Source organism: Loxodonta africana, chromosome X, assembly GCF_030014295.1.
Source record: "Loxodonta africana isolate mLoxAfr1 chromosome X, mLoxAfr1.hap2, whole genome shotgun sequence".
In the NCBI taxonomy this organism is placed as follows: Eukaryota; Metazoa; Chordata; class Mammalia; order Proboscidea; family Elephantidae; genus Loxodonta; species Loxodonta africana.
Window position 1 is genome coordinate 159,355,885 of NC_087369.1, and position 26,656 is coordinate 159,382,540.

Genomic DNA, 26,656 nt, shown 5'->3' on the forward strand with positions numbered 1-26,656 from the left:
TTTATATTCAATTTACTCTGGAAAAAATAAAAGGGACACAAATTATAAGAAATGCCACGGGTTTCAGAGGGCTGTACTCTTCGGTTGAACCATATAAAACTGCCAATATTCAACCATTTGACCCGAAACAGCAATTTGAACCTTAATGCCTTACTCCAGTCTTTAAGTTGCTGCTTAACCATCGGCACATCAGTCACTGATCTTTTAGTGGCCATAAAAATCAAGTGGTGATCAATGCCGCATCACACCCTTACAGCAAGGATCAGTAACTAAACATTGCTCCATCACTTAGAATGCTAAACTTAACCAATCACTCATAAATAAATCACAAATAAAGTTTTCTTTCCTTCTAAAATGGCACCAAGTGGTGTTACATCAATGGGCTCAAAGAAGACTCGCTAACCATCATGCTCAAAATACCAGATTACAGGTACCTTTGAATTAAAAAAAGAAAAAACTCATTGCCGTCGAGTCAATTCCAACTCATAGCGACCCTATAGGACAGAGTAGAACTGCCCTGTATGGTTTCCAAGGAGGAGCTCGTGGATTAGAGCTGTTGACCTTTTGGTTAGTAGCCATAGGTCTTAACCACGATAAGCAATTGCATTTTAGTCATTTTTTTTTCCTTTTAGACTTGATGAAGGATTCCTTTTTCCCATGCAAAGAACCAAGTCACACCTTCTGGCCTAAGAAGCTGAATGTAGCATTGGTACCAGTCAGTGAAGAGGGAGGCACACAGACATAAGGTGAGCAACACCGGGGCAAAGACAAAGGGCCAAAAGGAAACCCCCACCTACACAGCAATGCTTTACGTGCCAGAGACTTCAAGTGCAATTGCTTTATACCCTCGGCCTGGCAACCTTTCACAGGTAAGCACGATGTTTGAAAGACAAAATTCAGTGAAACAATCCCTGCCATATGCTAAAGCTTATTGTTTCCATTTTAAAGCCCTTTGCACGCGGAAAGAAATGTTACACACAGATCACGCACTTACAAGCAGAGCAGGCAGAATGGAGAACTGGAATGTTAGAGCATCACCTACCATGAGCGTTTTGAAGGCTACAATTGCTTTCAGAATGTCCTGATGATCTGGATGCGTGTCCTGTTAAGGGAACACATTTTCAAACAATATTAGAGGAGGATGGATTAGTGGTTGCCAGGGATTAAGAGTGGGAGGAGGGTGTGACTCCAAAGGGATAGCAAGAGAGACTTTTGGGGGCTGATGGAACTGTTCTGTGTCTTGATTGTGGCAGTGGTAGCACGAATCTATACACGTACGAAAATTTATAGAACTCTACATCCAAAGAAGGTCAATTTTACAGCATGATAACGTAAAAATTAACAATCAAAGGAGCATCCAAGCATCTGAAGTCTCAATACCTCCAGTTATTAGGTGATTAAGAAATTAAGACAGTCGATAACATCAAATATTTGGTAACAACAAATATACGAAGCGAGAGTTCCCATTTCCCTTTTTGCTGTTATACTTTAGATAATAATCATTCTTTGGGGGGGCATCATTAGGTCATGTTGTTAGTAGCTAACAGGAGGTAGGGAATTGTGGAAACAGAGTGGTGGTTAGAGCAAAACCAACCTAATCTCATTTTCCGAAATGCCTCCATTTACTTTCAGCAGATTCACCATGGAAGGTGGGAAAAATTTCCAAGGTTCATGCAACGTGTGCCTTCTGAAGCAAAACTGTTAGAGATGGCCCACAATTCCATGGTGCTTGTTATCTGCCATTGAGTCAGCCACTGTACCATCCCCATGATCCACTGGGGATCAGACCGTTGTGATCCATAGGGTTTTCAATGGCTGAGTTTTTGCAGGTAGATCGACAGGCCTTTCCCCCTACTCTGCCTTAGTCAGGAAGCTCTGCTGTGACCTGTTCAGCATCATAGCAACACACAAGCCTCCACTGACGGACAGGCGTTGACTGCACATGAGGTGCTCTGCCCAGGAATTAAACCTGGGTCTCCTACACAGAGGGTGAGAATTCTACCACTGAGCCACCACTGCCTCACCCATGGTATTTACAACCCTGAAGTGACAGGGTCAAAAATGTCTTTGAGGAATTCACATCTTCATAACTGGCTATGAAGGGAAGGTAGAGATTCTTGGGGGTAGATGAATACCTAACCTTTGGAACTGAGCTGATGGAATGGGAAGACGACTTCTGCTGCTCAACCAGCCTTGGGCAATAGAAATCCAGAGCTGAGCAAATGAGGGGTGTGGCCCAAGAAGGATATTGCTTATGAAAAGTACAGTTGTACTCCTTTACAATAAAACTTTTCCTTATCAAAATCAGCTGATAACAGATTTTCAGTCAGCCAGCAGCCTTGCTAAATAATCAGAAAACTGGAGAAAGTGTCTCACCCAGAGGGTAACTAGCACTAAGGGTGTGCCCTATCCAACGGTGGGAGAGGGAGGGCAGCTAAGACGTGAGGCCAGTGGCAGCCGGAGACAGGCGGAGACATGGGCTCCCATACAGGGAAGGCCAGGATTGAGGATCTGGGCAGTGGAAACATCTGGGCTCTTTTCCTCCAAATTAAACATGTAGCTAGCTGTTCTTCAGTGCTGAGGAGTAACTGAAAGTGAGGCCGCTACTTTCTGGATTTGTGGGGTAAGAGAAAAAGGGCAAACCTCAAACAGCTCAGTGAACGGGTGGAGCTTTGGGAAAGGTGTCCAGAGGCCAGCCCCTTGGCAAGCCCTAACTGAAATCTCATTCCGGAGGCCTCACTCACCAGCTGCCCGCTGCCTCCAGCTTGCAGGCAGGCCAGACATCTGAGAATGTGGTTTCACTCGGAGTGCATGCTTTCCATCCTTACCAATGCTGACGAGCCCAGCAGTGTGCAACCTTTCTCTTTAAGATAACTCAACCTTTTAAAACCTCAAAACCTTTCCCCAGACACAGGAAGAGCAACTAGGGTAAATGCGGCCTCCCCCAGCGGCCCTCCTCTCCCGCCCACGCCTCGACCCCAGCGCATGATCTCGCAAGAATGGCTTGAGGAGCTACACTTGCTGATTGTTTTTTTTAATGACAAGAGCGTTTGGCTCTTGATGAGAAAGTATTCAATTACCAAGCTCACTGCAAATCGTAATATTTACAAAGGATTATAGCGATGCGACAACTGTAGCAGTTTGTAAGTTTAGAAACAAAAATGTGAGGTGATTTTGAGGTAGGTGTATGTTTGCATGGAGACATAAACTAATACTGGATCCATTTACTAATAATCTTCAAGAAAATACCTGACTCTTCTTCTATTGTAATCCAGAGTCAGGAAAATGAACGATCACAGCGCTCCGGAGAGAAACGTTCCTATCTAAAGTGAAAGTGTTCTTGGTATTTTCTGATGTTTTGCTTTCTTTATCTACCCAGCAAAGTTGGTTATGATACCAGAACAACAGAAGGTTTCCTGGTCTGATTTGATCCAACCACCTTCTCCAGAAGAGAGGGCAGAAGAAAACCCAAGTCGTCAAGTTAGAACAGCCTTGAGGGAAGCAACAGGACTGAGGCAGGGAGAATGACCCTGAATAGTTCATAGGAAAGCATGAGGATCTTATTTTGCTGCATGAACAGGAAAACTAGAAGCCTGGAAAGAGGGAAGATTGAGTAAAGCCAATTTGGAGACCAAGACATTTGCTGAATTTCTCAGCAAAGCTAGCGTGGAGGCAGCTGGCTGCTTCCCCCAGATCAAAGGCCCACACGTTGTACACAAGCTTAAAAAGCTCGCCTCCACTCACCTCCATATGCCGTTCCAGCTCTTGCAAGAGAGTAACATACTTTTCCAGTCGCATGAATGGTTTGCTGAGGCTGGTCGTTAAAATGAGGATGCCAGGGCTGGAGGCACCTTGACTTTCCATAAATTGATCCAGGTCATCACTAGGAAAAAAAAATGAATATAGTTTTGTCACTGCTTAATATTCCATGTAGACAATCATCAACCTAAAATTAGTTTCCTATATCTCACATAATACAAAAGCAAATAAAATCTTGTTTCACTTGTCTAGATGCTATTCATTTCAACTCAATTCAATAAACCTTTATTCAGCACCTCCTATGCACCCAGCATTGTGCCCAGGACTGGAGATCCGGTGGTGAGGTAGACAGTCACGATTCCTGGCCTCATGCACTCTCCTAACAATTATGTATTGAGCATCTACTAAGTGCCAGGCTCCATTGTGAATGCTGGAGAGGAAGCAATGAACAAAACAAAAATAACCTACCCTTAAGGGCCTGCATCCACAGTGCACAGAACCTAGCAGATGACCTCAATATAAAAGTTAAAATATATATATATTTTTACTTAGTCACTTCAAACACTGTTCATATTGGCCTGTCAGGTGCCAAGGGTAGCAACTCAACAAGTGTCCTCCATCACTGGGGTGTCCACTTGGAACGTTCTAGAATCAAGTTCTGAATTCAGATACCAGCATATTTCTATGACTAACCACAAAGTCTCTTAGCCTAGAGTCTGAAACCAGCACAACAGGCCACCCGAACACTTCCATAAAGCAACCACTTGGTTAAAAACATTTTATTAATATTTTATGAACTACGTCCTATAAATGTCTAATTCTAAGTGTGCGTGCTCTCTGCCCTTTATCATACTTCTGGACTATCTCTTTTCCACCAACAGGTGTGTTAAGTCCTGTGCTCTAAGATCATTTTAAAATACATTTAGACAACCAAACAATAGTTTAGCTTAACTGGTAAAAACTGTCTGCCTTGACCATTAAGCTCTTTTAAGAACCTTTAACCGGGATCAAATTGACAACAGCAACTGGAAAGAATTAGATAGGAACCTTAGGGGTCAGTGAGTTTACGTTAGTGATGGAGGAACAACTTAGAAAAGGAGGGTGAGAACAGTTACACAGCTCGATGAGTATAATCAATGTCACTAAATTGTACATGTAGAAACAGTAGAATTGGTGTATGTTTTGCTGTCTATGTTCTCAACAACAACAAAATAAATAAAATTATATTACAAAATAGATTTCAGCAAAACACAATTAGAGAAGGAAAGCTACTGCCTAAATGGCAGCATATTTTGAAACTTCTGCTTTATCATTTGATCCCTTCCCCTTCTTGTTTGCCACGCATATCCAATAAGTCACAAGTCTTCTTGTAGCTGTTTATTCCATTCTATTTCCACTGTTACTAGCTTTGTTCAGGCCTTCATCTCATCCCACCTGGTCCACTTCAATAGTCCAACTGCTCTCCAAGTTTCCAGGCTATTTTGCCTCTAAACCATCCTGCAAACCACCACTTGAACCCTGTTGCTTTCCTACTCAAGATCCTCTAATTGCGTACAAGATCAAATCTAAACTTTTTAGACTCCTAATGGCCCCAATTTTTTTTTTTTAATGGCCCCACCAACCTTTCTCACCACACCCCAACCGGAACCTTCTGCTGCAAATTGACCTACTTATCCTCCCTAGAACACATGCCCAACTATGCTGTGTTGTAACAGGTTGTGAAGTGTGTTCAAACAAACTTGCTCTCAGTAATAATTAAAGTACTCAGAGGGTTGGGAATGGGATACATTGCAGGTTCTCCCTATAAATACTAGACACCTCTCCCTCCTCGGGCTTTTGTGAGTAGGAGAGAAAGAGATGGAGTTTGAGCTAATGCGCCAGGAGCTTTGAGTCATGTAGTGTCACGTGTGTGTGGTAGGGAAAGAGGGCTGGGGTCACCGCCTTAGCAGAAGCTAGATCTTATTGGAGTGGTCACATAGGACAGTCAATGCTGACTATTTTCTCCATTTTTGCAATTTTGCTCTAGAAGCAGCCGAGGGGAGGGAGGTAAATATGAGTTACCTGAGCCTCAGTGGACTCATCTGTCAACTAGAGATGAAGCCAACTCCTAATACAACTGTGAAAATTAAATATTGGGCTTTTTAAGGCTACTATTTCATGCTAAGACCTTTACGTGCATTCATTCTTGTTTAATATTCACAATAACGTTTCCACAGAGGTGTTATCCCCATTTTACAGATGAAGAACCTGAGACTCAGGAAGGGTAACAGCTAGTACGTGGCTAAGGTGGAGTTCACACCAGATCTGAAGCCAAAGCCTCAGGTCTTTCCATTGCACCACACTGCCTTTCTACAGGAAAGTATTTTGTAAACTTTAAAGTAGTCAATAGATGCATTTTTTTACTCTTCTTATTCCAAGGCAAATACCTTACTAAAATCATATATTTAAAAACTACCAGTATCTGTGATTCCCAGCTTAATGGAAATACAACTGACGTTTAATTCCTAATCCAGACCATAGAGAGGTTTAAAAATTCATTGCATATAAAATGTAACTAGGAAAATAATTCAGATTTGGAGAGTGCATTTGAGTAGAAATGTAATTTAGAGAAAATCACTGTCCTAATTTCTTTCCAACTTGGTAAACAAATCTTATTTTTTCTTTCCATGACTAAATGACTGCATGCATGTTTAATGCTCTTCTTTAATTGATGTAAGGCTCTATTCTAATTCATGTAAGGTTCCATTCTAATTGAAATAAGGTTCTACTCTAATTGATGTAAGGTTCTACTCAAATTGCTGTAACGTCCTACTCTAATTGCTGTAACGTCCTACTTTAGTTGATGTAACGTTCTACTCTGATTGATGTACAGGTTACAACAATTAAAAGCAAATGCTAATGTGTATTTTGTTATTACTTTTCATGCAGCACTGTAACATTAGGCTTGCCAAATATTATAAAACAATTTAAATTTTTTTTCAATCTAACTCAAAATCACTATTTTATAAACACTGGTTATTAAGAAAAGAAAATTTTACTAGTGCAAAAAAAAAAAAACAAAACTGCCCATATGAGAAATAGATTCTAAAAGACCCATTTTACTAACCCAAATAAATGTAACACACAAATTAACCATATATCCTTATACCAAAGAACAACCTCTGTCTTAACAATGTAGCTTTTAATTTGAAATGTCGGTGAGTTAAGACTTGCTTTTCAAGCTTAACATGTACTGTAATGTGATGTGCTGTGATCGCAGCCGTTCTCAACATATGAATGTTGTTTGAAATTCAAGGTATATTTATCTCATCAAGTGATGGATGGGGTTCTGGTACATTTGGGGTTGGGCTGGAAGCTCAAGAAAACTACTGTACATTATAATGGCACTACAGAACTTAACCATCTTGTAAAACAGAGTTTCTGTGGCGCCTTCGTGTACATCTCTAATTTGAATGATCATTTATCTCTTCCTAGAGCAGTCCTAGCAAAGAGATAAAGGATTCCCCCTCCCCACACACCCTTTCCCCCCACCCTGAACCTTTCATGGGAATTGCTGTGGACTAGAAAGAGGACAGGCATGAGTTGCTTGGTGGCCTGGGCCTTGGGCCAGTGAAAAATCCCAGGGATGCCACTCACACTGGGTTGGGTGGATCACTCTTAGCCCTTTTTCCTTTGTCCGGCCCCAGAGATTATGCTGTCTACTTCTTTTTTTCCCCCACCACTTTCTGTTTGTAATCAGTCTCTCTTGCTCCCTTCCCTGGTTCACTCAGATAGAAACAGAACAGAACCTAGTCTCGGAAATTTTCTTACATGCCTTGTCCCCGAAGCAAGAACACAACTTTCTGAGGTTTTCACAAAGTCTTCTTTACTGGCGACAGTGGTAAATAGAGAGTGAATAAGACTAACAAGAGTATGCAAAAGAGATGGAAGTAAGATCCAAATCTGTCTTGTTGCCTCCTCCCTTCCCCGCTGCTCTTTCAGCAGTGGGTCCCTCTGCCTCGTGAAAAGGATGGATACTACACTGAAACATGGGAGAGAAATGGGTATTTTTGTAAGAAAGAGGTTATTCCCAGGAAGAAAGAGAAGCTACGTAGCAAACCAGAAGGGGGGTGAGAGGAACAATCACAAAACGAGAGTTTCTGTGGGTCTTTGGGGCAGCCATTCAAATATATGCAAATATGAGGGGGCACAGCAAAGTTGGGGTCTGCTTACATATCCAAATTCAGGTACTACATTACCGCATCTTTAACAAGGCAGCCCTTAGCAGTCATACAATGTTAAAGCTAAATGTTTTCTTAGTGCCAATTGTCATTAGCATTTCTGGTACAGTAGCGCCACCTACAGGTCACCGTGAGGAACTTCACCTGACTAGCTTGCTCAGGCTCTGAGGGATTTGCTGCCTTTGAACACCTACAAAACAAGACAAATCAGGGAAACGACAGAAACCCACCAATATTCCTATTTAGAACAGGATTTTCATCCAAATTCTCCATGAATTTTAATCGACTATGGAAATACAACCAGAAAGTTCTTTAGAAGTGAGGATGGCAAGACTTCGGCTCATTTACTTTGGACACCTCATCAGGAAAAGACCAATCGCTAGAAAAGGAAGGACATCATGTTTGGTAGAGGATCAGTAAAAACAGGGAAAACCCTCAATGAGATGAAGTGACACAACAGTCACAACAACGAAGGCAAACATACCAATGATCATGAAGATGGCACAGGACCAGGCAACGTTTCGTTCTGTTGTGCATAAGGTCGCCATGAGCCGGAGCTGATTAGACAGCAACCAACAACAACAACAACGTTCTGTCTCTAGTGTGTCAACATAAATTACCACGAGATGCATGTAAAATAGTTGAGATTATATCAGAAGCATTTCAATTTTCATCCCTTATATGTGAATCGACTCGACGGCACTGGGAGCTGGGTTATATGTAAATAAACCAATGAGGTAAAAATTCAGCTCTCTGAGGACTCCAATGAGTCTCCCATTATTTCAAGGCATATTCTAAAATTCTCAAAAACACCACTAACAAAAATCAAGCCAACAGGGTATTATCATTCCCAAACGTTTGAGAATCTTCAGATAAACTATGTAACAAACTTTCAATAATAATGTTGGAAGGAGCCTCTATTGTGTCAGAGGAGAAAATCTAGCACTCTGTTAGGAATGAAAGAAAAGGACTTTTATTGAGGAATAATGCAGCTTGGGAAACCCTGGTGGCATAGTGGTTAAGAGCTACAGCTGGTTAACCAAAAGGTCAGCAGTTTGAATCCACCAGGTGCTCCTTGGAAACTCTACAGGACAGTTCTACTTTGTCCTATGGGATGAGTATGAGTAGGAATTGACTCTGATGGCAATGGGTTTTTTTTTTTTTTACCACAGCTTAAGCTGGGCAGCACTGAGTAAAACTACAAAGTACTCTACCCGTTCAAGTGGAGAGAGGAAACTATACAGACAGAGAAGAAAGGAAAGGCAGGGGGTTAGTGATTGATTATAGACAAGATCAGCTTCAGCTTGAAGTCCTTTGAAAGGTAAGGGCCGGCCACTTGGCTAGGAGGGAGTGAGTTACCACCTAGGTGAGTGGCACCAGCCAGTTCAGTTATACATGATTGCAGTCATGAACCCAGTTTTCCCAGGAACAAACTCTTTACATCTTAGCACATTCTTCCTGTGAACAAATGATTTATATCCTGACCCTTTTGCTTCCTGGGAATGCATGTTGGCCCCATCATTCTTACGTCTGAGATGAGTGTCTCCAGCTTGAAACTTTTCCATTTACAAATTGTTATTCATAACATTAAATTCCTAACATAGGCAAATGTAGTCAGCAACATTTTAGCACACAGAATTACAACAGAAATCTCTCTAAAGATCCCAAAAAGTCTGCCATTTGAGGTACGCTATTTCTTTCTGGTGTTTATCCAGAAATGCTGTTGTAAGACTTTTTTTTCTTCCTAGATCAAAAGGAAAAGAATCTGTGTTCATATAAACAGTAAGTTAACATGAGGGGGAGGGGCGTCTCATTTTATCGTATTAAGGAATTTGCCCTTAACCATGCAGGATGTTTACGTATTCATCAAAGGAAAAGTACCCCTGAACCATGCTTTTCTTTGTTGAGGCTATGTACTAAAGTATGAAAACATTATTAGAAATGATAGAAAATAAAGTTCAGGACTGTGGTTCCCTCTGTTGAGGGACGGAGGGGCAGGAGATATTGGAGAGTATACTAAAGACTCGTTGTCGTCGAGTCAATTCCGACTCATAGCAACAGGGCTTCAATTGCATCTATAATCTGTTTCTTAGGCTGAATGGTGGGTACATGAGGGCACATTATAGCATCTCTCTGCTCTTTGGTATGCTTGAAATATTTCATTTTTTAAAAAGCGACTAAGAATTAGTAGGTAGAAGATGAGTAGATATGGAGACTGGCAGCAACCATCTTGTGCTACATGCCAGGGAGTCTGTATGTGTGTTCTCATTTAATCCTCACAGCAACCCTGCAACGTAAGTGATTTCATCCTCATTTTACAAGTGAGGAATCCAAACCTTAGACCTTAACTGAATGATCTGGGGTAATACAGCTGATAAGTGGCATAATTAAGAACTGAGACAGTTTAAAAGTGGTTAAATTTTTTTTTTTTAGGCTCACATCAGAAAGAGGCATGTAGGGGCTTAAAAGGAAAAGGCGAGGAGTTCCACTGCTGGGATGGCTTGTGAAGACCTTAACAGCCCTGCTCCCTGGCAAAGCAAGCATAAAAAAAAAACCTAAACCAAACCCATTGCCGTTGAGTTGATTCTGACTCAAAGTGACCCTATAGGACAGAGTAGAACTGCCCTAGAGAGTTTCCAAGGAGCACCTAGTAGATTTGAACTGTTGACCCATTGGTTACCAGCCATAGCTCTTAACCGCTACACCACCAGGGTTTCCAAACAAAGATAACTGTTGGGAATAAAAAAAAATGTAAAGTATCTGGAAATTATCCTAACGACATATGGCATATAAAGAAACATTTATTCAAGAAAATCTACTTACTCAGTAAGAACAGAGAGAGTTTGTGGCACTTGAGCCAGGGCTCACTCTCTCTGCCCGCCCTATCCCCAGCTCAACTCTAGGCAAGTATGGCTAAGAAGAAAGGGCTCCCTGCTTCTCATCTCCTAATCAAGGGATGCAATATCTCATCAGAAGATTTCAAAATAACTTTATTTGAAATAGAGTATGAGGAATGTCAAGCCTAAAGGTGCTCACAAAAACAATGGCAATCTTGGTAGTAAACAAATAAAAGGAGTCTGGTGGCTCCTCTTAAGGGTAACAAGCTAAACCATAACCAGCTAGGTTACCAGAAAGAACCAGGAAAAGAGATAGCTAAGAAGTACACTCCTGGGGTCAGAGCAAACTTCAAAGCCTGTCCACAAAAGCTACCCCTGCCAGAATTTAATTGGATCAGACTGTGGAACAATTTATGCCTCAGACCATTGTCAAAAACAATAGGGCAACCCACTGGCAGTAAGTGGAGCCTACCAGCTGGATGTAATATCAAATGGGGAAGATAGCTTAACAGAGATATCAGGTAAATAGACAGTCAAAGAGAGCCCTGCTAAAACTACTGTAATTCCAGGGTGACTGTATGCATGACCAAGGCTATGCCCTCTGAGGACTGACAGCAGATACTTCACATGGTGGGGAAAATGAGACCAAACACAAGTTGCTGAGTTGACTCCATTTCATGGTGACCTTATGTATCACAGAACAAAACACTGCTTGGTCCTGCGCCATCTTCATGATCCTTGGTCTGTTTGAGTCCATTGTTGTGGCTATTGTGTCAATCCATGTCTTTGAGGGTTTTCCTCATTTTCACTGACCCTGTACTTTACCAAACATGATGGCCTTTTCTAGTGGCTGGTCTTTCCCGATGACATATCCATTTATAGGTATAGTATATATCTTAATTAAAACATTGTTTAGAAGTCTGACAGACCTAGATTCTATTTCTGGCTCAACCACTTAACAGCTACGAGTTCCTGGGCAGATTACTTAACCTAAGCTTCCAACATCTTATCTGTAAAGCAGAGATGGTAATAATAGTAATTCCCTCATAGGTTTTTATATCATGTGCCTGGCATATTGTCAGTGCTATTATTAGTAAGTGTTGACCCATTTGCCTAAATAAGTCAGAGTCATGGCTACTTTTTCTTTAAACTCCAACTTCCACATTCGTTATTCCACAAGAGTTTAAAACTTTGACCAGAGGAATAAAATTGACATTCAAGTAAGATCTACTGAATTCTACCTTATAAACATCCTTTTACACAGTTTTATGAACTCAGTAAAGTTCCTAACAAACCAGAGCCTACATATATATATATATATATACCTCCACCACTTCTGAGGGTTGATGTCAACTAGTGTTCTAGTCCAGCCGTAGTAGCTGAGGAATCTAGGGCTCACTAGCCTAACACAGGTGAAAAGCAACATATTCTTTTCAGTCTTGAGAAGCCTCCAGAATCCATGTCCATTCTGAATCTAATCTCCAGGTTAACTCAGCACAGCCTGTGTGTTGATCTTGTTACTGTCCCACCTGAATTTCTATTACAGGACTTCACAGTGAAGACTGTGTCTTTAAGCCTACGGTGCAGTTTCCTGGCCCACTGAATGTGAAAAGGGATGGGTAGTCAGAGGGCAAGGAAGGGTTGGAGAGATGTGACACTCATTCAGGTTCCTTGAAACGACTTACTCTTAAAGGAGACACTACTCTATCCTCCTCCATGAAGCTGAAACAATTTGTTTTCTTTTTTAAAAGTATTACCATCACAGCTCTTTGCTTAACATACTTGACAGACAGTTCACAGCAAGTCTTAGTTTCCTTCCCTTTTCCATACCGATACCTGCCTCTTAGCCATGTCACTGCTTGGGACTCCCTCTACCAGACAAAGAAAAATGAAAAGAGACGAACAATGCAGTTGAGCTATTTTTCAGCAATTAAGCTGCAACATTCACTGGAAGCAGGGGTGATGCTAAACCATCGGCTTTAAGTTTCACTTCAGGAAAGCCTTCCCTGATAATGCCCCACCACCCTCCCCCACCTTCCCCTGACTAGGTTGATAACAAATTGCAAAGTCTTACACCATCTTACACTTTCGTAATATAACATGTCTACAATGTTCTATTTCATTTCTATATTTCCCTCAAGGGTCTACGCTCCATGAGGGAAGGGACCTTATCTTCCTCACTCACTACTGTATCCCCATCAGCTAAAGCACGGCCTGACACAGTAGATACCGAATAGATTATCTGTGGGATTAATGAACAATGAATCCATTGCAGCCATCATGAACAGGGATAATGTAGAGCGCAACTGCAGATCGCGGATTTCCAAATGAGGTGGTCCTAGGAAAGTATCTCATTGTTAAACAGCAGAGTTGGGGAAATAGTAACCAGTTACCTGTGCTGTGTGAGCACATTTACCGCTGAAGGATGGTTTGCACAATAAGCCAGATACATGGATTTAAAATGAGGCATGAGGTTCAGCAGACAACCTCCCACTTTCTGTTGGTTTTCTGGAAACCTGTAAGCAAAACAGGTGAAACACAGAATGTAAAATAGGAAACAGAGGGTAAATTAAAGGAAGATGGTTGTAATTAAGCCTGACAGCATGTAAACATTTTGAATTTTTTGCCCAAGCCAAAAGAGAAACTATATTGTAACTGTTTTATCAGTGAAATGCAAGTTTGTGAACATTGCTTTAAACTCTAGCCAGGAAATAGAGCCTTAATAAGTAGGGTCAGATACTTTTTTTGACTTAGTAGATAGACATTTTTTGTTTTTTAAAAATTTTTATATTCGAATTTAGCTATGCACCCTGATAATATTCTTGACTAATTTATATGAGGAAACCCTGGTGGCGTAGCGGTTAAGTGCTACAGCTGCTAACCAAAAGGTCAGCGGTTCGAATCCACCAGGTACTCCTTCAAAACTCTATGGGGCAGTTCTATTCTGTCCTACAGGGTCACTATAGGGTTGCTATGAGTCGCTATGAGTCAAAATATACACTGAAAATATTCTTGACTAATTTATATGAAGTCCAAGTACACCTAAAATTACTGTAATAAAAAATGACACATCATGAAGAGTATTATGTGGTCTTGGTGGCTTGGTGGTTGCTAGGAAGGATAGCCTCTAGGTTTTTTTTTTAATTAAGAATTACTCATTTTCAATGTAGAAAAATCAAAAAAGCACAAGAAAGAAAAAATATCACTCAGAATTCCACCACTCAGAGATAGCTACCATAACAAGTTTGGCACATTCCATAGACTTTTTCTATGTATTTGTCAACAAAAATGGAATTTAACTTGTGAGCTGCCGTCTACCTTGATGCATATCTTTCTAAATCAATAATCTAGATCCTTCTCAGCATTTGAAGTGGCTCATCAGGTCTCATTCAGCGTGGGCTCTCTCCACCTTCCTCTCTGGGCATCCACCTGTGCCCCCCAAAGCTCAAGAAACAGGTAATCCCCTCCATTTCCCTATAGATGATGAAACCTGCCAACTCCCCCAAGATAATCTGCTTGGATAATTAAACTTGCTATAGAAATATATTGCTTGATGGTCATTACAGTTCACTCTGTAGGATATATATGTACACACCTCAACAATCTAGCTAGTCATCAAATCTGTGTTGTGCTTGACTCGCAGATATACTTGCCCTTCCCCTGCCTTCTATGTGTTTTGACTGTGAATATGATAGACATGATACAAGGAGTGATTAATAAGAACAAGCTTATGAAACTGAATGAATTGTCTGAATGACTTTTCCCAGTAATTTGCAATGTACCAAACAAAATACCTAACCAATGCCAAAGGCACCCTCCATGATCAGTTAAGATTTTGTGTGTCTCTTATATTGACCAGAAGCAGCAAACAAATGTGATTTTTCAATAAAGTTAGAAAGAGCTGACTCGATGTAGAAGCCCCACCACCTAGTGCATTTTCTCTGTATTGTGAGGTTGTTCTGGGACAATGTAGCAACTGTGTAACAAGTGCATACATGTCAAGACAACAGTTAAAAAGAAAACAAAAGCAATGTTGCTGGCTGTCCTAGTGGCAACCTGTGACACTTACTTGGAACATTCTTCCAAGGCTTGGCAGAGCGTCTGTTGAAATGTGCATACTTCTTCGAAGTTTCCCAATAAAGATGTGAACTCCACACTACTCAGACTGAAGGAGAAAAAAATCTAGTTTCAGTGAACAGTGTTTGAGGATGATTCTAGTTATCTACCTCTAGTCTAGTTCGCTGATACTTGGGCTAACATCTGGCAAACGGGAGAGGGAAGCAATCCCTATATTTTAACGTTTGCTTTTTAATTTATATCTACTTTGTGGTCTTAGGAAACTTTCTTAAATTTACTTTTTCCTGTCATAAGAATCATGATCCTAAGAAATGAATGGGTTATAAGGGACATCTAGGTGTTTTATAAAGCAATGACTACATGAATGCTAAACTAAAACCCGTGGCCATTGAGTCAATTCCAACTCATGATGACCTCATGTGCTACACATAACTGCTCCATAGGGGGTTTTCTTGGCTGTAATCTTTATAGAATTAGATCACCAAGCCTTTCTTCTGTAGCATCACTGGGTAGTTTGAACCACCAACCTTTAGGTTTGTGTCACCCAGGGACATGACTAAATGGATAGCAAGTGCTCAATATCTAAGTATCTAAAGAGTTGCTTCTTGGAAACCCTATGGGGCAGTTCTACTCTGTCCTATAGGGTCCCTATAAGTCCAAATTGACTCGACAGTAACGGGTGTGTTTTTTCTTTTTTAATAGATACAATACATCATAGCTGGGAATTAAGTATAAAGGCTTTTGACTAACTTCCTCTTGACAACTAAGAAGGTAATTGAGAAATATTTATATACGCTTATGTAATATACAGAAAAAAAAACAAATCCAGTTACTCCTAAACTAAAATGATCATAAATCAATTAAAGGAAATATTTAGGAGAGGAAGTAGGAGGACAGAAAATAGTACTGATTTTTTTTTTTTTTTTAGTGGAGTGGAGTAGAGTCACATCAAGGCAAATTGAACAATTCATCCAGGGCCTCCATACTAAGAATGCTCTCAGTCATTCTTCCCCTACCAAACAGTAAGTGATAATAATAAGAGCCCCACTCACAGGGCTTACACTGATGCAAGCGTTTTTTACAAATAATTCATTTTAACTTCACAACAACTTTATGAGGTAAGCACTATTGCTATCTCCAATTTATAGGTAAGGAAACCCAAGCACAGAGAGGTTAAGCAAATCACCCAGAGTCACAAAGCCACTGAATGGTGAAGCCAGGATTTGAACTGAAACGGTCTAGCTTGAGTCCATGCTCTCTCTTAACCACTTTTAGTGAGGAAAGTTTTCTAAAGATTTGCTTACAAGGCCAATGTCTGCCACACGTTCTTTCCCCTTAATAATATAATAAAACTAGGGAGTAATTCCAAGAGAGTAACTTTTGCTGACTAACAAAGAAAGGGAAGACTCAAATAAATGCTGCCAGTAAGCCTTGGAATGTAAATAGCTCCCAGTTCCTCTGCTAGAATGCCCTCCTGACACAAGCTGGAAAACCCCTACTCTGGATGTCAAAAGTGAAACCCTCAGCCAGCCAGCCTCCCTGGCTGGTGCTTTCTCATAGCAGCAAGAACCTGACTCGGCCTCCGGACAGCCTGCTAACTCAGAACTGAAGGCACTCCCCAAGCCCACCTTTCAGCCAAAGATTACACAACCTATAAGACAAACAATAACACACGTGAGGAACATGCTTCTTAGTTCAATCAAGTACATGAAACCAAACGGGCAGCTCCTGTCCAAAAGCAAAGATGAGAAGGCAGGAAGGGACAGGAAAACTGGACAGATGGACACTGGGAATCCAGGGTGGAAAGGGAAAAGGGAAGAGTGCTGGACACATCCCAGGGATTTCAACCAATGTCACAAAACAATTTGGTATAAATTTTTTAATGAAAAACTAATTTTTGCTGCAAAATTTCACCTAAAACACAACAAAAAATATTTTAACTTAAAAAAAAAAAAGAGTACTGATGAGCAAAAGTTGTACTTTAGTTAACCTACAGTCACCACCAAGTAAGTTCACAGTTCTGGTGATTTAACTTAAAAAAAAAGAAACTCAGGAAATGCTCACAATCACTAACCATTAGAGAAATGCAAATCAAAACTACAATCAGATACCGTCTCACCCAGCATTACTCTCACGAATAAAAAAAAAAAACAAATGTTAGAGAAATTGCAGGGACATTGGAACTCTTACGCACTGCTGGTGGGAATGTAAAATGGTACAACTATTTTGGAAAACGATATGGCACTTCCTTTAAAAGCTAGAAATAGAAATACCATATGATCCAGCAATCCCACTCCTAGGAATATAACCTAGAGAAGAAAGAGCCATCACACGAAAAGACATATGCACACCCATGCTCACTGTAGCATTATTCACAACACCAAAAAGATGGAAACAACCTAAGTGCCCAACAACAGATGAATGGATAAACAAACTGTGGTACGCACACACAATGGAATATTGCTCAATGATAAAGAACAATGATGGATCCCCAGAACATCTCACAACATGGATGAATCTGGAGGGCATTACGCTGAGTAAAATGTTAATTACAAAAGGACAAATACTGGATGAGACCACTATTATAAAAACGCATGAAAATGTTTCCACACAGAAAGAAACTATCTTTGATGGTTACAAGGAAGGGGTGGGGTGAGGAAGGAAAAACACTAACTAGATAAGTGGTAACTTTGGTGAAGGCAAAGACAGTACACAATACCGGGAAAGTCAGCACATCTTGACCAGGGCAAAGTTATAAAAGCTTCACAGACACATCCAAACGCCCTGAGGGACAAAGATACTGGGTTGAGGGCTGGGGACTATGGTCTCGGAGGACAGGGAACTCAACTGGCATAATATAGTCTACAAAGAATATGTTCTACATCCAACTCTGGTGAGTAGCATCTGGGGTCTTAAAAGCCTGCAAGTGGCCATGTAAGTTACTCCACTGGACTCACCCTGTCTGGAGCAAGGAATAATGAAGAAAACAAAACACACAAGGGAAAGATTAGTTCAAAGAACCAATGGACCACAACTACCACAACCTCCACCAGACTGAGCCCAGAACAACTAGATGGTGCTCGGTTACCACCACTGACTGCTCTAGCAGGGATCACAATAGAGGGTTCCAGACAGAGCAGGAGAAAAAATATAGAACAAAATTCAAATTCACCAAAAAAAAAGACCAGAGTTACTGGTCTGACAGAGGAGTCTGGAGAAACCCCAAGAGTATGGCCCCTGGACACCCTTATATGTCAGTACTGAAGTCACTCCTGAGGTTCACCCTTCAGCCAAAGATTAGCCAGGTCCATAGGGCTGTTTTTTGATGATGAATGCAATGCCATTCCTCTTCAAGTTGTCATTCCTGGTACAGTAGACCATAGGACCGTCTGACCTGAAACGACCAATACCAGTCCATTTCAGCTCACTAATGCCTAGGATATCAATCTTTATGTGGGAATGACAACTTGAAGAGGAATGGTGTTGCATTAATCGTCAAAAAGAACATTGCAAGATCTATCCTGAAGTACAACACTGTCAGTGATAGGATAATATTCATACACCTACAATGAAGACCAGATAATACCGCTATTATTCAAATTTACACACAACCACTAAGGCCAAAGACGAAGACATTGAAGGTTTTTACTAACTTCTCCAGTCTGAAGTTGATTGGACATGCAATCAGGATGCACTTATAATTACCGGTGATTGGAAAGCAAAAGTTGGAAACAAAGAAGGATCAGTAGTTAAAAAATATGGCCTTGGTGATAGAAACGCTGCTGGAGATCCCATGATTGAATTTTGCAAGACTGATGACTTCTTCATTGCGAATACCTTTTCTCAACAACATAAATGGCAACTATACACATGGACCTTGCCAGATGGAATACACAGGAATCAAATCAACTACATCTGTGGAAAGAGACGATGGAAAAGCTCAATATCATCAGTTAAAAAAAGGCCAGGGGCCAGTGTGGATCACACCATCAATTACTTACATGCAAGTTCAAGGTGAAACTGAAGGAAATTAGAACAAGTCAACGAGAGCCAAAGTACAACCTTGAGTATATCCCATCTGAATTTAGAGACCATCTCAAGAAAAGGTTTCATGCGTTGAACACTAATAACAGAAGACCAGACGAGTTGTGGAATGACATCAAGGACATCATACATGAAGAAAGCAAGATGTCATTAGAAAGACAAGAAAGAAACAAAAGACCAAAATGGATGTCAGAAGAGACTCTGAAACTTGCCCTTGAATGCCGAGTAGCTAAAGCAAAAGGAAAAACTGATGAAGTAAAAGAGCCGAACAGAAAATTTCAAAGGGCGGCTCGAGGAGACAAAGTAAAGTATTATGATGACATGTGCAGAGACCTGGAGATAGAAAACTAATAGGGAAGAACACACTCTGCATTTCTCAAGCTGAAAGAACTGAAGTAAAAATTCAAGCCTTGAGATGCAATACTGAAGTATTCTATGGGGAAAATATTAAACGACACAGGAAGCTTCAAAAGAAGATGGAAGGAATACACAGAGTCACTATACCAAAAAGAATTGGTCGACATTCAACCATTTCAGGAGGTAACATATGATCAGGAACTGATGCTACTGAAGGAAGAAGTCCAAGCTGCACTGAAGGCACTGGTGAAACATAAGGCTCCAGGAATTGACAGAATACCAATTGAGATGGTTCAACAAACAGATGCAGCACTGGAAGGGCTCACTCATGTTTGCCAAGAAATATGGAGGACAGCTTCCTGGCCAACTGACTGGAAGACATCCATATTTGTGCCCATTCCCAAGAAAGGTGATCCAACCGAATGTGGAAATGATAGAATAATATCATTAATATCACACGCAAGCAAAATTCTGCTGAAGATCATTCAAAAACAGCTGCAGCAGTATATCAACAGGGAACGGCCAGAAATTCAAGCTGGATTTAGAAGAGGACGTGGAACCAGGGATATCATTGCTGATGTCACATGGATCCTGGCTGAAAGCAGAGAATGCCAGAAGGATGTTTACCTGTGTTTTATTGACTATGCAAAGGCATTGGACTGTGTGGATCATAACAAATTATGGATAACATTGGGAAGAATGGGAATTCCAAAACACTTAATTGCGCTCATGAGGAACCTGTACATAGATCAAGAGGCAGCCGTTTGAACAGAACAAGGGGATACCGCATGGTTTAAAATCAGGAAAGGTATGTGTCAGGGCTGTATCCTTTCACCATACCTATTCAATCTGTATGCTGAGCAAATAATACGAGAAGCTGGACTATATGAAGAAGAATGGGGCATCAGGATTGGAGGAAGACTCATTAACAACCTGTGTTATGCAGATGACAACAACCTTCCTTGCTGAAAGTGAAGAGGACTTGAAGTACTTCCTGATGAAGATCAAAGACCACAGCCTTCAGTATGGATTACACCTCAACACAAAGAAAATAAAAATCCTCACAACTGGACCAACATGTAACATCATAATAAACGGAGAAAAGATTGAAGTTGCCAAGGATTTCATTTTACTTGGATCCACAATCATCGCCCATGGAAGCAGCAGTCAAGAAATCAAAAGACACATTGCATTGGGCAAATTGGCTGCAAAAGATCTCTTTAAAGTGTTGAAAAGCAAAGATGTCACCTTGAGGACTAAGGTGCCCCTGACCCAAGTCATGGTGTTTTCAATTGCCTCATATTCATGTGAAAGCTGGACAATGAATAAGGAAGACTGAAGAATTGATGTCTTTGAATTGTGGTGCTGGCGAAGAATATTGAATATACCATGGATTGCCAGAAGAATGAATAAATCTGTCTTGGAAGAAGTACAGCCAGAATGCTCCATAGAAGCAAGGATGGTGAGACCACATCTCACATACTTTGGACATGTTGTCAGGGGGGCTCAGTCCCTGGAGAAGGACATTATGCTTGGCAGAGTACAGGGTCAGCGGAAAAGAGGAAGACCCTCAACGAGGTGGATTGACACAGTGGCTGCAACAATGGGCTCAAGCATAGCAACAATGTGAGGATGCCTCAGAACCGGGCAGTGTTCCGTTCTGTTGTGCATGGGGTTACTATGAGTCGGAACTGACTTGATGTCACCAAACAACAACAACATAGGGGCAAAAATAACACACATGAGGAACATGCTTCGTAGTTCAGTCATGTATATGAGACTAATGGGCATACCAGCCCAAAAGCAAAGAAGGCAAGCGGGGACAGGAAAACTGTATGAATAGAAACGGGGAACCCGAGGTGAAGAAGGGGAGAGTGTTGACACACCATGGGGTTGGCAACCAATGTCACAAAACAATTTGTGTATTACCTGTTTAGTGTGAAACTAATTTGTAAACATTCAACTAAAGCACAATTAAAAAATTTTTTTTGAAATGGACCTGACTTGGAGGCTTGCTTGGTTCCCTCAGGATCAGACGATCAACAGTCTGGTTTGCTCAAATCACTTTAGGGCCTGCAAGACAGTCTGAACTGACAGAAACATCCTGACGCAGCATTCGGAATGCATTTAGGAAGAGTGCAGGTCTGACTCAGGACACTTAGCTCCTCTGCCTGGGGCTTTGCCTTTCCTTTCCCCTAACTGCTTCTAGATTGCTCATGAGCCATTCCTCCACTGGAAATCTCACCATCTCCCCTTCCAGTGTCCCTCTCCTCCTCCTTTGCCTGTCACGTCCAGAAAAAAAGAAGGCACATTTCATTTGGTGGCAGGAGACACAGTGAACCCAGTCTAGCCAGTGACCGGCTATGTGATGAGCAAGGCGCTAAACCTCCCTGGACTTCTGTTTTCTTATCTATTCAGTGGGGAAACAGTCGTTTCTTCCAGGCCCTAGACTCAGGGCTATTGAAGTTCCATCCAGCTCTAAGAACTAGGATTCAAAAAACACTTTGTGTCTCAAATAATAATAACAAAAAACACTTTCTTGTTGACAATGTTTAAACTCTTCCAACACAGAAATAGAATATTCTTTTGTTCTGAAGATTCCATGTTGTTTAGCTGTTAGCTCCCCTTGAGGCACCCCCGACTCATGGCAACCACATGCACAATGGAACAAAATGCTACCCAGTACTACGCCCTCCCCATGCCGATGATCTGTTGTGGATAGGACCGCTATGATCCACAGGCTTTTATTGGCTGATTTTCAGAAGTAGATTACCAGGCCTTTCTTCCTAGTCTGTCTTAGTTTGGAAGCTCCACTGAAACCTGTTCAGCATCATAGCAACATGCAAGCCTCCTCTGACAAAAGAGTGGTGGCTGCACATGAAGTGAATTGGCCAGGATCAAACCTGGGTCTCCCACATGGAAGGTGAGAATTCTGCCACTAAAGCACCACTGCCCCCAGATTCCCATTCCAATTTCTAGTTGCTGTGGAGTTGATTCCAACTCATAGCAATCCCATGGGTGTCAGAGTGGAACTGTACTCCACAAGGTTTTCGACGGCGCAAAGGGTTAACACACTAGACTGCTAACTGAAAGTCTGGAGATTTGAGTCCACCCAGAGGTGCCTCAGAAGAAAGGCCTGGCAATCTACTTCTGAAAAATCAGCCATTGAAAATGTATGGAGCAAGTTCTACTCTCAGACACATGGGATTGCCATGAGTTGGAAATCGACTTGACAGCAACTGTTTTAAGATTCCCATAGTACCCTGAAGGAGCCCTGGTTGGCACAGTGGCTAAGAGTTCAGCTGCTCATCAAAAGATCGGCAGTTCAAATCCACCAGCTGCTTCTTGGAAACCATATGGGGCAGTTCTACTCTGTCCTGTAGGGTTGCTGTGAGTTGGAATCAACTCGATGGCAATGGGTTTGGTTTTGGTTTTATAGTACCATGAAGATAATGAAGTGGCCAATTTAGCAAGACATTATGCCTAAGCACACATGATTTGGATAAAGGGAGAAAAACAGTAAAATATATTCAACTTATTTAAGCCTGAAATCAACAGGCAATTGTCCTGCAAAAGTAAACTCTTACTAAGGTAAAATAGGGAGGCTTTTGTCCTCCATTATATGGGCCAACTGCTAAACTTTCTATTTGATTCAAGCCAAATCTCTAGTGAAGCATAATCAATTAAAGAAACGTTAAACGCAGTTAGCAACCATTTGTTAAACATGCTGCACTTACAAGCACAAAAAAAAAAAAAAATGAATGGCCGATATTCTTCTTTCTTCAAAACTAAGTTTTCAATTCAGGCCGTAGACAAGCACTTCAGATTTCAAAGACTAGGATAGGTTTGAATATTAAAAAACAAAACAAAACTTTACCATCAGTTTATCCTTCACGTTTGTCTGAGTGAAGTGCTGGCTTCAACTGCTCGCCTGAACAAGCACAAAATGCCACTCTTTCCGCTCTCAGAGCATGGGAAAGAGGTTCTACTTTGGTGAGCAAAAGGTCAAAGTCAGCACAACAACTCCCAGTTTATGTGCTTTCGGAATAAAAGCACCAGGGAGTCCTTTTCTGGTAAGGCAAAACCAGATACATCACTTTCAAATTGAGCAAGGTAAAAACTGTAACAGGCAGAAATGCAGATCTGCCCATCCCTCCCACATCCCAAAGAGAGAGAGAGAGTGGAGCTCTCCCAAAGCAGCATCCTGCAGAATTTCTGTGGCCCTGACCATGTTCACGGCAACCTATGACCTGTGGAAATTCTTCTAAAGAGCAAAATCAATTATTCAGTGACATAAGAGTGATGACTGAATCCACTGGCATCATCTTACTTGTTGTTGGACTGCAGGGGTCTTAAGTAAGTAACAAGAAGAGACTGAAGTTCTTTAGCATACTCTTTTTCAGTGTCCAAGATGTTCTGTAACACCTACGGAGAAACAAAGGTCAAGTTATCGTGATTGTCAGGAGAGTCCAAGAGACAAGACAGCTTTAGTTTCTAAAGGTTTTTTTCTTTAAACCCAATGATCAGAAGGTGAGGAGCACAAAATCTGAATGCACTTTGTTTCAATTTAGCATACCATTTTAATAATCACAGGGAACTGGTTATTATTGAAAAAATCATACGAACACGATTTTTCAGAGTTATTCACTAACTGGAGGTCCCTTGCCACTTACACAGTATGATTCAAAGTGCTTTCATGAGCTTTAAATCATTTTATCCTCAGAAAAGTTCTCAGTTAGCTAACAAAGGTGCATTAGTCCCATTTTATGGATGAGAAATTTAAGGCCAAGCAAGTACCCAAAGAATAGTGACAGGATAGTTTAAGGAGAACTGTGATGTCAAACATTACAGGAGATTTTTCTTCAATTTACATTTGTGATGAGACCTTTAGGGAACAAAATCTGAGGAGTCTGAATTTTTAAGCAGGGTTAAAACTGATCTTTTAATAAGGGTAAAAGGTGCTAGCATGAATAATTGAAAGAGAAAAGGTGGCTGAGCTGTGATGAATTTAATGAGAGAAATAATACAGCCACTCCTCATTTATCGACTATCTTGTTATCCAACATTTCACAGTTATGACAATAGTGAAAAATCTACTATCCAACTATTTTCTGCATTTAACGACAAACGACATAATGAATGTCGAGGTGCGAGGAGAGTAATGCTGGCTGTGATGGTTAAGGTTATGTGCCAATGTGGCTGGGCCATGATTCTCAGTGGTTTGGCGGTTAGGTAATGACGTAATTTGGCGGTTATGTAATGATGTTAGCTAGTAGTTATGTAATGATGTAATCTGGTAATTATATACTGATGTGGTCACCCTCCATTTTCACGTAACGCTAATTTTCACACAACAACCTGGTCTTGGAACCTAACCATGTCCATAAGTGAGGAGTGGCTGTATTTATCAAGATGATTAATGATAATAGAATTAAAATCCCATAGGCAAAAAAACCAACGTATGGATCCACAGTTTCGCTTCCCCCGCCAGTGCTGGAGTCTTGCCCCATTTCCCAGCTTCTTCTGGAGGCAGGAACAACCTTCATTTCAAGCTCCTAGAGATGACCAAGTTAGTATATTGGTGTATTTCTTTTCATTTCTTCCCATTCACTCAAGAAAAATTTACTAGGCACCTATTCTGTGCCAAATGCTGGGCTGCCCACAAGGAGCTTCCAGTCTAATTGAAGAGATGGACATTAAACAGGGATTGGAAGGCAGGTGAAGCATTCTTAGCTAGGAGAAACCCACTCGCCCATTTAATAAATAGCTCTTGAATGCCGGCCAAGATGCCACCCATCTACTCACAAGGCAATGCATGATGGTCTGCTTTGGAAAGGTGGAGTGACCAGAGTCAATGGAAGGCCCAGGTAGCTGTGGGCTTTCTGGGAAACAGTGGGCCTGGAAGGTGGTAGTCCTGGTTCTGCTGCCAACTGACAGGTGGCTTTACTTTTCAAGCTTCATTCATCTTACCTCAGATTGTGACCTTACCTCTTACCTCAGGGGCCATTGTGAAGGAGTGAGACATTGTAGAGGTAGGTGCTGGGTGAGCAGAAAACAGTCTCACCAAGGTAAAAGATTAAAAAAAGAGTTTCTCAACAGCGACACTATTGGCATTTCAGACAAAATCATTCTTTGTTGTTGGGGGCTGTCCCAGACACCATACGATGTTTAGCATCATCCATGTCTCTACTCACTAGATGACAGTAGCACCCCACCCCAATAATGACAACCAAAAATGCTTCCAGACATTGCCAAATATCACCTGGAGGACAAAATCACCCCCAGTTGAGAACCACAAGTTTAGAAGGAGATAGGTCACAGGGTGGCTTCAAAAGCTAGGGGTTAAGTTGTAGCCCCCTCCCCCCCAGCTACTTATGTCTACTTTTAGTTCTTTTATTGCTCAGGAACTACTCTCCAAAAATGTAAATCCAGGGCCCTGGATGAATAGAAATGTTACCTACGTATTGAAAGTCCAAGCACAAAAAAAGAAATTAGAAAATATTTTGAGATGAGTGAAAATGAAAACATACAAAAACTTATGAGAGCAGGGAAAGTCAGCACAACCAGACCAAAGCAAAGGTGTAGAAGTTTCCTAGGCACATCCAAACACTTTGAGGGATAGAGTAGCTGGGGCTGGGGCCTGGGGACCATAGTCTCAAGGGACATCTAGGTCAACTGGCATAACATAGTTTATTAAGAAAATGTTCTACATCTCACTTTGGTGAGTAGCGTCTGAGGTCTTAAAAGCTTGCAAGTGGCCATTTAAGATACATCTATTGGTCCCATCCCACACGGAGCAAAGGAGGATGAAGAAAATCAGAGATACAAGGGAATTACTAGCCCAAAGGACTAAAGGGCCACATGAATCAGAGGCTCCACCAGCTTGAACCCAGAAGAACTAGATAGTGCCCAGCTACCACCAATGATGCCCTGACAGGGAACACAACAAAGAGTCCGGGACAGAGCAGGAGAAAAATGTAGAACAGAATTCAAATTCACATGAAAAGACCAGACTTAAATGGTCTGACAGAGACTGAAGGAACCCCCAAAACTATGGTCCCTTGACACTCTGCTAACCCAGAGCTGAAACCACTCTCGAAGCCTGCTTTTCAGACAAAGATTAGACAGGCCTATACAACAAAAAATTAGTACATGTGAAGAACGTGCTTCTTAGTACAATAAAATATACGAGATCAACACCCCTTCCAGAGCAAGGGAGAATGAAGAAAACGAAAGACACAAGGGAAAAAGATTAGTCCAAAGGACTAATGGACCACATCTACCACAGCCTCCACCATACTGAGTCCAGTACAACTAGGTGGTGCCTGGCTACCACTGACTACTCTGACAGGATCACAATAG

The 26,656-nt window shown here is 41.3% G+C and overlaps 1 protein-coding gene across 8 annotated transcripts in view; it reads right to left on the reverse strand.

Annotated features, from left to right (window-relative positions):
• ARHGEF6 (Rac/Cdc42 guanine nucleotide exchange factor 6) overlaps nt 1-26,656 on the reverse strand; it is a 110,995-nt gene that overhangs the window by 18,844 nt on the left and 65,495 nt on the right. For 5 of the 8 annotated variants that reach the window (XM_023539463.2, XM_023539466.2, XM_023539464.2 and 2 more), the window contains 6 exons: nt 24,754-24,849; nt 23,625-23,719; nt 14,886-14,981; nt 13,210-13,332; nt 3,745-3,883; nt 1,043-1,102 (listed from right to left, as the gene is read on the reverse strand). In XM_023539463.2, the coding sequence (XP_023395231.1) occupies nt 1,043-1,102; nt 3,745-3,883; nt 13,210-13,332; nt 14,886-14,981; nt 23,625-23,719; nt 24,754-24,849 (609 nt within the window). The remainder of the gene's footprint in view (nt 1-1,042; nt 1,103-3,744; nt 3,884-13,209; nt 13,333-14,885; nt 14,982-23,624; nt 23,720-24,753; nt 24,850-26,656) is intronic. The other 3 variants (XM_023539467.2, XM_023539465.2, XM_010600040.3) reach the window with 1 other exon arrangement.